Below are 13,146 nucleotides of genomic sequence, written 5' to 3'. Positions count from 1 at the left end.
ACAGCGAAACCTTGGTCCAGATTAGATGGTGGCTTAAGATTTTGTTTTGGGATTGTGGAACAAAGTACAATGAAAACATAGCAGGACGGAAGCTACAGTCAAGCAAGCAGTTACCAATTAACGCCATTCACAAGTGGTACATGTTTATTCTAATTCTTCTTTATTAAGTGCTGCCAGTGCCCTAACCAGGAAGCAGCTTTACTGAAGTATGTGCATAAACAGATTATGCATTTAGCATGTTTATGTATGTTGAATTTAGACTAAGGATTCAAACTTCTATGGCTACCTAGAAGTGTTCTTTGCCCTGAGCTTCTTGCACTGCGCTAACGTCATTATTCTACATCTGTGTTTCACGTGTTTATGGTTATACAGTTGAATCTCGATAATTTAAGCTAGAAAGGGCCCAAAAATTTGTTCGAATTAAAAGGGGGACTTCTTCTTGAAGTACTCTTGCACCATAGCACAATGCACGAATGGTGCGAGTCATGAAATATCGCAGCGCACAAGCCCACAGCAAGTGAAGACCACAAAACTGCCCATGCCAGCCAACACTCACTTCCCGATAACGGCAGAAAATGAAACTTAAGGGAGTGGCCTAAGCTGGCGCCGGGCCGGAGGCTGCAGTGCGGAGGCGCGCGCGCGCGCAGACTGTCGACAGTGAGGGAGTTACGAGGGAGTTGAGAGGGAGTTGAGAGGCAGGGCGAGAGGAGTGCAGCTGCAAGGAGGAGTGGGATGGAAGCGGATTTGCTTTCCCGTCAGCTTGATGGATGGCTCTAATTACCTCTGCCACATAAGACTAGCACCGAAGCAGCAGAGTTGCTTCCAGCTGCGCGCTTGCATGCTTTTTCCTTCATCTTCTGACAGATCAGCACAGCATTTATGGTCTTCATCCGGCGTTCTTGAAGTGTCATGTCTTATGAAGATGACGAAGTCGTTGCCACTGATCATAATCGTGTTGGTGTTATGCCTTCTGTTGCGGCGGTGCCGTGTGCAAAAGACAAGGAGAATGAGGTACTGGGTGTCGCCTTTGCGACCTTGTATTCAGGGTTCGTCTTGTTGTACAGAATCGGATGTGGCGCACTGTCTCTGACAACCTTTCCCATCGGGATGTCTTGGTTCAGACTCGTCATTGTAAAAAAAAGTAGCAGTTTCACCCGAAAGGCGAAGCATCAATTGCAATAGCAAATTAGTGGACAGCTATACGAAGCAAGGATAGTAGTTCGATCGGCTGTATAAACTTGTAAACATAGGTGTACTAGCTAAATTAACAAGCATGGAATCACAGGCGCACGAGCAAACATGAACACATCTCACTTGATGACTGTAGAAACTCGCTATCAAAATGCTGCCGGGAGGAAACGAGGCAGCAGCAGCAAGCGAAGTGACATTCGTGCTGTCTATCACTTTAATGCAAAGCGAGTGCTGAGAACACACAGCACGCACAGAGCTATGGGCCGCCGACGCACCTAGACTCTGCCCCCAATGCAGATCGCTCTCAAGATATGGCCGTGCGACCATGCGCAGCTGCCAAATGCACAGTTGCAGCCGAAGCAAAGCGCCGCTCCCTTCTTTCCCCTCCTCCCAGGGCCTCACAACGTTGGGTGCCTCACACACGGCAGAAGATGCGCCATCTTCTCCTCGCTTCGTCTCTTTCACGTGGGCGAGATTGAGCCCTGATGTTGGCTCCCCTCACACGCTTTCACTCGCACATATAGCGTAGGTCACGCGGCGACCGTGTTATCACCCTTGGACGTTACACGAAACTGCATGCGGGGCGTTGAGGGGTCTCTTCTAAGCTTTTCCTCTATGGCAGGGTCAGAGCAATGCTGGTCGGAGGCACCGCCATGTGATTGGCAAACTGTTGAGAGCATTTTCAGAGCATGGTATGTTCGAATTAACCGTCGCTAATGCTTGCACGTTAGAATTATCGGCTGTTTTCGCCCATTGGAATACACATAACTTTGATGGGACCACAGTGTCAGTTCAAATAAACCGAAAGTTTGAATTAGCTGTTTTCGACATAATGAGATTCGACTATATATGAAGCACATTCTAATGGCAAAGTAGCTCTCAATTAAAAACGATTTACCGAACAGTTGAATCTTTTGGACATTGTCACACCAGAGTGGCACTGTCAGCGCACAAATAAATGCACAGTGTACATTGGTCAGAGGCAGGAAATCACATTAAGATATGGGATCTAACTTCTCAAAGCAACACATAGCTTTAGAGAGAGGCCATAGCGGGGGGTATCCAAATTCATTTCAACCACTTGGTGTTCTTTAACGTGTACCTTAATCCAACTACAGGAGTGTTATTGCTTTCCATCCCTATTGAAACACGGCCACCGTGACCGGGAAGTGAACCACCACTCTTGAGGAAAGGACCATCTTGTCTCAAATTGGCAAACTAGCCAGTGAGTGAAAAGGGCGCAGATATTGCTGTCAAGCTCAAAATTAAAATTAAATATAAACACAGCCACAAATTCATTTTGGGCAAGAGTGAACTTTTTTCATGTAGGTGGTGAATAAAAAACTTTGTACATTCAAGATGGAATAGGTTTTGAAATGCAACATGACAAGTGTGCTCATTCATTGATAGCCAGAGACAAACCTTTTCACTGCCTTTACACATTGCATCTGGACATCAACTCTTTCCTTAGCACCAGAAATATGCTCAATTTCGGTGCTTTTATTTTTTGGCACTTCAAGACATATTAGTTGCAAGATCTACCATGCTGCACTACACAAAATTATAGCCTAATAGTTAAGTATTCTGAATCGAAGTAAACCAGAATTTTGGAGAAATTGTTATGTGAAATTGCAAAGAAAAAGCATGAATGAAAAAAATTATTTGAGCTTTTTACTAAAAGTAGGGAGTAAAAAAAAATGAAATATACAAAATATGTGCCATAGTTTTAGTTTCCACGTTCTCGAAGTCAGACCATGAGAAAAATATTTCAAGCAAATTTGGTGACAAGATTATTAGCCACCGTGATGCCCATACTATGTGGGAAAGCTGTGGCTTCACAAATTTGAATATCAGTATACACCTAATTTGCAGGGAGTGTTCGTTTTTACTACTTGCAGCAAGTGCCTGGTTCTTTTTTTCTACGTTCAGGCTCTTGAAGCAGTGACTGTCATGTTGGAGCTTCGTTCCACAAGCTTTGCTGTACTCTATAATATCGTGCTTGATTAGCTTCTCTCTGTAAGACAGGTGACCTCGTCGTGCACCTTGAATTGACGCTAGAGTCTCTGCATGCTTTGTACAGTATTTGGACATTAATGTATAGTGTTTCACAGCATTGTACAATAATGAATAAGGAAATTTGCAGAGGTGGCATTCAAAAAGTAAGATATCAGACTGCTAGTCAAGCGTCTGCGAAAGGTAGGTCTGAAATTTACTGCATGCTCTTGTGCGAGTGAAAGCTCCACATGATGGGAAGGATTTCTCATAATAAGTTGCAATACACTAATAAATGAAAGCAACCCACTGTGGGAAAAAATTAGATTGCAGTTGATATTAGTTGAACACAATAATCAAAACAGTGTTCTCCTGAGCTTGCACCAACATTTGAGGCATCATTAAAGCAGCATAGACATCGGAGTGTCACTACAGGAGCTCCTACATCTTTAACACTGCTGTCATTTAAAAATTATGTAGCCGAGTCAACCAAAGCAAAAATTTTGCATTGTTTGGTTGGGAGAGTGCTAGGAGCACTGGAGGCCACTTTCAACAATGCTTCCTGTTAATATTTTATGCTTTGGGACTTCCCAAGTGCTAGAAATTGCCATACCTGACCAAAAGTTACAGTGAAATCTTCATTTCATACGGTGCATGGAATTGCTTGAGAAGAATATCGATGATTATGTTTAACAATGCGTTGAAAAGCTGTCAATAAAATTGACTGATTTTCTTGGGCTCGGTTAGGAAAGAGTAAAGGACATACATTTGTGGTTTGCAGTTTCCTTGATACTTTTTCTTTTACAGGGCAAGTCAGTGTACTTATTACATCCCTTGCTGAATGTCTATTTGGGCAACCAAATGACTGTTTTTGCTTAGTTACTGACAGTCAACTGTTTTTGAATTGCCATGAAACACTGGAAACATGTAAAATTGAAAAGTATACCTCACCTCACGAACATTTTCATAAAGCCCTGCTGAAGAGCAAGGATCCTGGGTGTCAAGGGCACCACCATTGCATTCTGTCAAAGCCATTTCCACATCAGTATGTACGGATTTTGCAGGTGGATCAGCTGACTTTGAAAAACTTGGACAAATAATAGCCTGTAATCGAAACAATGACCCTTATGACCAAAAATGCATTTAAGCAAGCTGCATGTTCAACAAAAAATATCCAAATTAGTCCTTTGAAGCAAGGGCCATAAAATCCCACATATAATATAACTGAACTGTAATTTTATGAAAACAGGCTATACTAATTCATTAACTTCATGAAGACATTTTGACTCCAGGATTGTGTGCCAGACTTTATGCATTCGCAAGATCAGTATTATTAACTCCCTGGACAATGTCAACGAAATCTGTGGGAGAAAGAGAGAGAGATATATGCTGCAGAGATCTCTAACATTTCTTGTCAGAATGCTCTGCTGTTCATTTTCTTCAGCTTTTCTTTTTTTCAATTTCACCACTAAACTCAGAATCCAACAGGAGTAAGCATTTCCAGCTCAGAATATGACAATAGTCAACCCATGCACAGCTACTGCCACAAAAAAACATGCAGGCAGTGCAAAATAATGCATGACAGTGAACTGTCACTCACATGCATAATGAAGCACTGAAGCAAAAAGGGAGTTTAGGAGGGAACAAGAAAGTGTGCTGAAGCAACAAAAAGGTGTGACACTTTGCTTTAAAGCTTAATTTTAACACAAAGTACTCATCATATTATCTCTCACAGATATATACCTGAAAAAAAAAGTGAAATTTTTATGCCAGAAATTTAACAGCTGATTAGGCTAGCAAGCGCCTTATTCTTTTGACTTCTCCGATAGCTTGTTCTATGCCTACGTGGCGCATGTATCTAAGCAACTTTAAGAGTGTTCGCTGACAGCACAATTAGCACAGTTGAGTTTTTCTGATCCAGTATTATTAAATGAATATGGATTTGCATTTAAGGTACCTCTGTCTCTGGGCTTTGTAAAGGACGGCCAGGTTTCAGATCCAAGACAGCCACTCCGTCTGGATGCCTTTAGGAAGGAGAGCCAGAACAAGATAAAGCATGACTAGTGATTAAAAAGTAATAATGGCACATCAAACTTAACACTGTCCAGACAAGTTTTAAAGAATAAGCACAGTGCATTCTCCACTACATGAGGTGGGATGGGGTGGCCTTGATGTGATTAATGATAACTAGCGTTTCCCTATTCCGTGCAATGATTTGTTTGTAATTTCAGTGTAGAAGATGAATAATTCAAAGACAAAGTATTTGCTCAGTTTTCTTCACGTAACCCAAGGTAAATATGACAATGGAAACTAAATGAACACTAAATTAATAAATTATACTTCTGCAATAGTAAAGTGGCTACTTACTGTAAGAGGATGCTTGCCAAACTATAAGATATGCAAAAACGAAGGAAAGGTAGCTACACCACCCTGACATTCCTGCACCAGCTTGCTGTGAAGTCACAAATTTTGATGGCATCTACTCGTGTCTAGTTAATTATTGATTGGTAAAGAAGGCCTACATTGCATTCTAAAGGAGCTGAAGAGTGAACTTGGAAAGCTACGAGAACTTTTCTTGATAAAAAAAAAATCTCAAATACGAGAATATACTTCCATGATGTCATAATGATGTGCTGGCGCTGAGGTTTTGGCATGAAACTCATAAAGGGGAAGTTTGGCCTTAATTTCCTGCAGTTTCCGTTTATTATTCATTCATTCAACAAGCAATGATTAGGTACAGATAGCCTGCAGATGAGGGTCCCCAAGTCAACGACTGCAACGGGACGCTGAGAACACAAATGCGTAATGTGGGAATCCATTGGAACGGGACGTGAGAAAGAGTGAATAAGAAAACAAACAATTTAAAAGCCAAAAAGACTGGTGCTGGCATGCGCTAAAGATGGCGTCGTGACTTAAAGGGTGTGTTGTACGTACAAAACAACCTCGTTCTGAGCACAGCAATCTCACAACTTGGTAGTAAAGGAGACTTGTAGTGTCATGCCATTCTAACTACTTTAAAGGATGACTGTGCTTACCATTGCTTTGTGCTTGACAAATATTGCAACAATATAGCATTTTTTTTGTTTGCATTGTTCACTAATACATTTGGCACTTTTGCTTGACTAGTTTATATAAAAAAAAGAACATTACCATTATGTGTGCATCCCACACCATCGGAGAAGCAAGCTGCTCATTAGATAGTAAATGCTTTCACCATTAGTCAACAACTACAATTCATATGAGCCTGGTAAATATGATGTAAAGTATGAACGAAACACATCCATCACAGAAGCCAATACATGCCCACAAAATTTCACAGCAATAAATCTTGTGTCACTGCTGCACGCTTCACAAGGACTGGCTAATGCACAAGGTGTGTAATTGCAGTTACATTAAAACTGTAATATAAAATTACCTCTCTAAATCAAGATATGCTTAATGAGATGCTTAAAGGAACTCTGAAATGATTTTGATGATTTAGTAGAAACATACCGAGTTGCTAGGGTAGGTTCTTCTAATCACTACACATTCAAGTGCCCCACGTAAGGCGTGTAATTATAAGGTTTTAAAAATGTGAATTGCTACCGATCACAACAGTGCCATTTCCCTGAATTTTCAGCTGCCCTGTCCCCTCCTACTTAAGGGGGGCACGTGACATCAGTCGGGTGAGCTATCTTATTGGCTACCCCCCCCCCCCCCCCCCCATCGCATCATTTTTCAAACTTTATAGCGAACAAATGTTGTTCGTAATAGTTGGAATGTTGGTTAACTTATTTCTATAAATATATGTAACAGAGAGAGAATACACAATGACAATTCAACACTATAGTAAAACCTCGTTAATTTGAGTTTCATGGGGATGAAAAAAAAGTGAATTAACCGAATGTCAAATTATCGAGGGTATCAAGAAATCAATAAACAAATGCTAACTATGTCAACACACTTTTATTTGCTAAATGAATTTCTGTATGGGGGGGCTGCGGGCCTCGTCAAGCTGCCTCTACTGGAGCAGCTTTTACTTGCAGCCTCCTCCATCAAGTAGATGGAAATAAAGCTATTCTAGAGAATAAGCAAATCCTGTTTTTATTTTGCACAGAAAGCAATGCAGAGGGTGCAATTCTCATCTTGTGACTGATTAGCGCTCGCAGCGGTGAAGGCCTTGCGACCTCTTTTGCAGGGCAGCCACGGCACGTGTCATCCGAGACATGCTTTTCACTACCGCATGCCAATCCCGATTATTTTTTCGCCAGTGTTGCCAGGTCACCGCCCATCACAATGTAAACAGTGCTCTTCATGCTCGACAGCTCTGCACTGAGTAAATACGAAACTACTGCTTGCCGTAACCATTGTGGACGAAACTGCTGCCGCTGTCGACGCAATCGTGGAATGGCAACCTTGCGGTTCTGAAGGCGCGCAGCCAATGCATGCACTCAGTCAAAACGAAACTACCGATTGCTGCAACTTTGGACGAAACCGCGGTCGCTATCGATGCAATCATGGATGGCAACTATGCAGTCATGAAGGCACGCTGCTGACGCATGCACCCAGTCAAAGTGAAACTACTGCCGCAACCGCTGTAGAGGAAAGCGCGGCCACTGATGATGTGATCAAGGATGGTGACTATGCAGTCATGAAGGCGCTTGGCCAACGGAGCGCTATGCACAGTAGTGAACGCAAGAATAAAGGCTTTAAAGGTACAAATAGGTACGAAGAAATCTGGCGCTGTTATTCACGTATGATTTCCACTGATGACTATGGCAATGTGAACTCCACCGCTTCATTTCGGTGGACGATAATGCCGTTTTTGCTCTTTTGCATCGCACATTTGCAGCACTCGCTGAGCTCTGACAGTTGTCTGAATTAACCGCGGACAAATACGTCCGAATCAACGAAAGTTTCATTGCATTAAATAATGCATACACCTGCCGGGACCAAAGGATGAGTCCGAATTATCTGAATTAACGAGGGTCGAATTAACAAGGTTTTACTGTACACTCAAGCACTTCAAGCACACAGCAAGTGTCATCTGCTTGTGTAACAATGTGTGCCTTGTTGATGCGAACTGCGCAGTCATTGTTGGTCTCGAGGTTTCTCTTCGCGAGCACCCTGAATTGCCCTTGTTGTGTTGTGGGCTGCAAACCTCGTGATTGGCGACATGTGAAACTGCAATATTGTGTCCTTATGCAAGGCAACAGATGAGCGGAGTGGCTGCAGCACATAGGCTGTCGGTATCTGACTCGCACCAGGATTTCCATGTTTATGGCTGTCACTTAACGCCGGAGGATTACTACCACAATACTGTGCTCATGCAGCAATTGGATGCAACGACAGAACGCTCGCAACGCTGTTTGGATAGCTCTAGCTGGGAATTGATGGCCAAACAGCTAGCGGAGAGGTAGCAGAGGCTTTGCACACTGGCTCCAAGGCACCGGAAGTAGACGACACATCACATCATGACACAGATACAGTGCACTGTAACACAGAGCCAGTGAAGGTGGGGTTTAGCCCTGATTGCTTGGTGAACGAGTTAAGAAGGAAAAGCATGGCTAGGGAGGAGGGTAACTTGAAATTGCCCGTTGCTCTCTTAATATGAGATGCTGTGGCGCTAATGTTTTATTATGGCTGTAACTAAGCGCTTCAAAAACTTCTGCAAACCATGTCAGGCACCCTTTAGGGAAATGAGAGTGGTCGAAAAAACAACTTGCCACTAGTGGGAGCCCAATTCACAAGCTTCGCTTTATGTGTGTGCTGCACTACCAATTGTGCTATGGCAGTGGCTGTTCCCACGTCCATATTCTAGGGTATTTATGTAGTACAAGATCAACCTGGGAAGTGCTTGCCAGCGCTATTCATGGCCATGTTGGGGTCCTCCAGTTTTCTCCTTTGTTATTTAAAGGCTGTTAATAAGAAAATCATACATTACCAGCCCTGCAGGTCTGCACAGATTACTTTGGTAGTATATACTGCTCATATATTACTAATTTAGCCATAGTCAAGTTTCATTGCAGTTGCCCTTTTTTTCTGACCACCCAAAAGTCTCTAACATGCAACAAAAGCTAGGTACATTAGCATTTATTACATTCCATCATCACTGCAGCTGCTAATCGAACCTGACACCTAGTGATCAGCAGCAGAACGCCAGAGCCACTGAGCCACCACAGCGGGTCAAGAATTAAACGCAAACAATGTATGTGAATTGCTGCAGCATTTCAACTGATAACATATCAGCACAACTATAGGTAAAGCTGCTTTGAAGAAATGTGGCTCATGAATTCTTGTTTTGATAAACAATGTCTTGGCACAAAATGAGACATGAAATGGAAGAAAGGAAAGAGATGCATGCATGCATGCATGTACACGCGCACACGCGCGCACACACACACACACACACACCTAATTGGTTAAAGGGGCCCTGCAATACTTGATCATGGTAAATTACCAAGTTACCAGATTATTAGCCATGACCACCTTCTGACGCAGTGCATCTCTACATAAAGCAGGAAATCTACAATTTCACTCACAAGACCGCTTGTCTTCCCTTGCTGCTTTTAATATAATCTGCTTTCATATGGTGCTCCCCTGACTTACCACATCATGAGAGCAATGAATGCTCCTGTGATTCGCTAGCATGAACTCCAGAAAAATAAAGTCCATCCCTCCCTCTTTCTCTTCCCCTCTTTTTTTCTTGCACAAATAGCACAGCCAATATTTCTTGTGCAAACATGTGTGTAAATTTTTTTTTTATCAGAAGCATGGCCCTGCTGTGGCCAGCTTGAGCCATGAATGCGTCCAGGATCAAGGGATGGAAATGTGGCTCGCGAGGCAGCAATCTGTGTACTGTGTTTTCAAATCCCACACAGTACACCAAATTGAAAACTGTCTTCCTAATGGCTCAAGCAAAGAGCCCAGAACATAAAAGTCCTTGAAGAGATAAGCATTCGTGGCACTTTTTGCAAGAAAAACAAAAGAAAGCACATACTGGGAAGACAAACGACAGATGGGGCCATAAACTTCTTCAGGGGAAATCACACAGAATGTGACACAATCCATCTGGAAAAGAAGTAAATAAAAAAGAAAACTAGTAAGCATGGCAGTACTCAATAAAAAAAAATGCAAACACTTCACTTTCTAGTGTTCTCCTGCAATTCTTACATGTTGAGTCAGTCTTTATCATGTGTAGAAGTGAAACTAGTAAAACATAAATGCAAACCTGAGCTGATCCTATGCAATACCATTAGTGACACAGTGCAATAAACTATTTCTTTACTAAAGCAAATGTTCCATGACTAAAGGGTCCCCCTAAAGCATCTCTGAAATTGTGAACATGTTTTTACATATTTGTTTTACAATTTTGAACGTGTTTTGAACATATCTTAAATAAACACATGCATCATGCATAGAATACTGCAATGATCAGCTTTGGTGAATATGGCTGCACTATATACACTGCAGGGAAGCCACAAACTAAAGAACAATAATGTGCTCCTCACCGGGCTTTTTTGCGACATGTAAAGAAGGCTTTACATGTCATGATGCCAGTAGTGTTATATGCATGACCTTATCGGGGTAAAAGCTGTTGATTGGATTGGTTGGTTGATAAAGGACAAGAGCACAAATGTGACGACAGTTGGCTGTGTGTTCTGAGAGGAGTGGAAGGCTCGCTCATTGTTCACCACTAATCCTTCTGCTAAGCTTTTGTTGAGTTGGCGCCACATGAAGGACAATGAAGAAGCTCCTCCTGTTGGCTGACAAAAGCCATAGCTTATGTTGCTCTGCATGGAGTTGGTGAGTGTATGTGGCAAAGAGGAGTGCGTGCTTGAGGGGAAAGTAGCAAAGTGAAGCGAAGAACCACGGCAGCCACATAGTTTTCCATCAACCACCTGTAACTTTGCCATTACGGCATCATTTCGAAAAATTCTTACAGTTGTATGTTGTTTAGATTGGTACACAGCTTCCACTATGTATAACACTCTCAAGCTCAGATCATAAGAAGCCAACAAAGAAAGACACCAAGGACAACACAGGGAAAATTACTAGTACTGACTAATTGAAACAAAGAAATTATAAATTAATGGAATTGAAAGTGGATGAAAAAACAACTTGCCGCAGGTGGGGAACGATCCCACGTCTTGGCACTACGCTTGATTCAATATTTGCCTTTAGTGTATCTTTAACTAATAATTTTAGATTGCTCTGACAGCTTCATGAAAATATATTTAAGGCAGCTAGGCTTTATTATGAGACTAAGCCAGTCCAGAAAAATGTACAATCATTGCATTTTACCAGTACTAACACATGGGGCAGAAACTTGGAGGTTAACTAAGAAGTTTGAGAAGAAGTTAAGGACTGCACAAAGAGCGATGAAATGAAAAATATTTTGCACAACGTTAAGAGATGCCAAGAGAGCAGAGTGGATCAGACAGCAAACGGGGATAGCTGATATTCTAGCTGACATTAGGAGTAAAAAAAAATAATGGAGCTGGGCAGGCCGTGTAATGCGTAAGGCAGATAACAAATGGGACCATTAGAGTTATAGAATGGGTGCCAAGGAAAGGGAAGCACAGTCGAGGACGGCAGAGAATTAGGTGGTGTGATGAAATGCAGAAATTTGCTGGCACAACTTGGTAACAGCTAGCACAGGACAGGGGTAATTAGAGATCGCTGAGAGAGGCTTTCGTCTCGCAGTGGACATAAACATAGAGTGCTGCTGGTGCTGCTGCTACTGCTGCTGAAGAAGAAGAAAAAGAGGAAGAAGAAGAAGAAGAAGAAATTTAACAAAGGCCATTTATCACTGTTAGAGTGCACTAATCGTTGAAATACAGCTTGAATTTTTTTCTCAAGCGACTTTGTAGCAATGCTGAAGTGCTCTGAAACAGAAGTGCGCATATCAATCTGAAAAAGAAGGTAGCATCAACAAAATATGGTAGTGGTACAATATTTCATGTTGCACCACTGTAAGCTATCGCATTCAAGCAAGTCCTACATTATGTCAGTAAATGGAAGTGGCAATTATGTAAATGAGATCATTCACCTGATATGTCTAGGACCCAATGCATTCACAAGCAATACATTTTAAGCTGATTATTCAGAAAAAGAATTTGTAAGAGATGGTACACATTATCAGAACTCAAAGACTGTCTAGACTTGATCCTTTTCAAGACCTCAGGCTCCATTCCCAGTAATGATGAACATTTGAGCATTCCAAAACCAGGCAGTGATGAGCTTTGATGATGATATATGGTATATTATGGTGCGAGGGCCAATGAGCGTCACCATGAGCCTTAATATAGTTGAAATTCCCACAATGACGCAAGCAGTGATGCATAACACCCAAGTGCAGCCAATCGGTAATCTGAGGCGCGCTGCAAAAAATTATGGGGCTTTATGCGCCAAAATTACAATCTGATTATGAGGCACACTGTAGTGGGGGACTGCGGAATAATTTGGACCATCTGAGGTTCTTTAACATGCACCTAAATCCAAGTACCTGGGTGTTTTCACATTTTTCCACCACTGAAATGTGACCACTGTGGCCGGGATTCGATCCCGCGAGCTCGTGCTTAGCAGCCCAGCACCATAGCCACTAAGCAACCACGACGGGTACCCGAGTTGAAGGGGGAAAAAAAAAAAAGAACATTTACAGTCTGCTGGTATTGAACTCTGAAACTTATGTTATCTCATCAGCTAATGCAATCTCCCTTGCTCAAACGCACTTCACCATGGTCAAACCGGATGGGCTGAGTCACCTGCAGGCTTGTACCTATGATACTGCACTTGATTTTGTGACTGCTGTGAAGACAGCAATTTAGAAAAAAATGTTTAGAGCACTTCGAGATACACTATTAAGATGAGCTGAAAGCAGAGTCAGTGTTGCACAGCCCCTAGAATATTCCAATCAACAGTGAAGTTCCTTTGTAAATTGCTTTTGACTGAGTGAAATCACCTCTAAATTTTGACAGCTTC

General features: G+C 42.2%; 1 protein-coding gene across 1 annotated transcript in view; it reads right to left on the bottom strand.

Moving 5' to 3' along the window:
* The window catches only part of LOC126546105 (uncharacterized), a 153,408-nt gene that overhangs the window by 122,300 nt on the left and 17,962 nt on the right, over nucleotides 1-13,146 (bottom strand). The window contains exons 6-8 of the mRNA XM_055061665.2: nucleotides 10,163-10,233; nucleotides 5,141-5,207; nucleotides 4,135-4,287 (exon numbers count right to left, since the gene is read on the bottom strand). Coding sequence (XP_054917640.1) covers nucleotides 4,135-4,287; nucleotides 5,141-5,207; nucleotides 10,163-10,233 — 291 coding nt within the window. The remainder of the gene's footprint in view (nucleotides 1-4,134; nucleotides 4,288-5,140; nucleotides 5,208-10,162; nucleotides 10,234-13,146) is intronic.

Source organism: Dermacentor andersoni, chromosome 1 (assembly GCF_023375885.2).
Source record: "Dermacentor andersoni chromosome 1, qqDerAnde1_hic_scaffold, whole genome shotgun sequence".
Lineage (NCBI taxonomy): Eukaryota > Metazoa > Arthropoda > Arachnida > Ixodida > Ixodidae > Dermacentor > Dermacentor andersoni.
The sequence above is the reverse complement of the archived record's forward strand: the minus strand, read 5'-3'. Positions and strand labels throughout refer to the sequence as shown.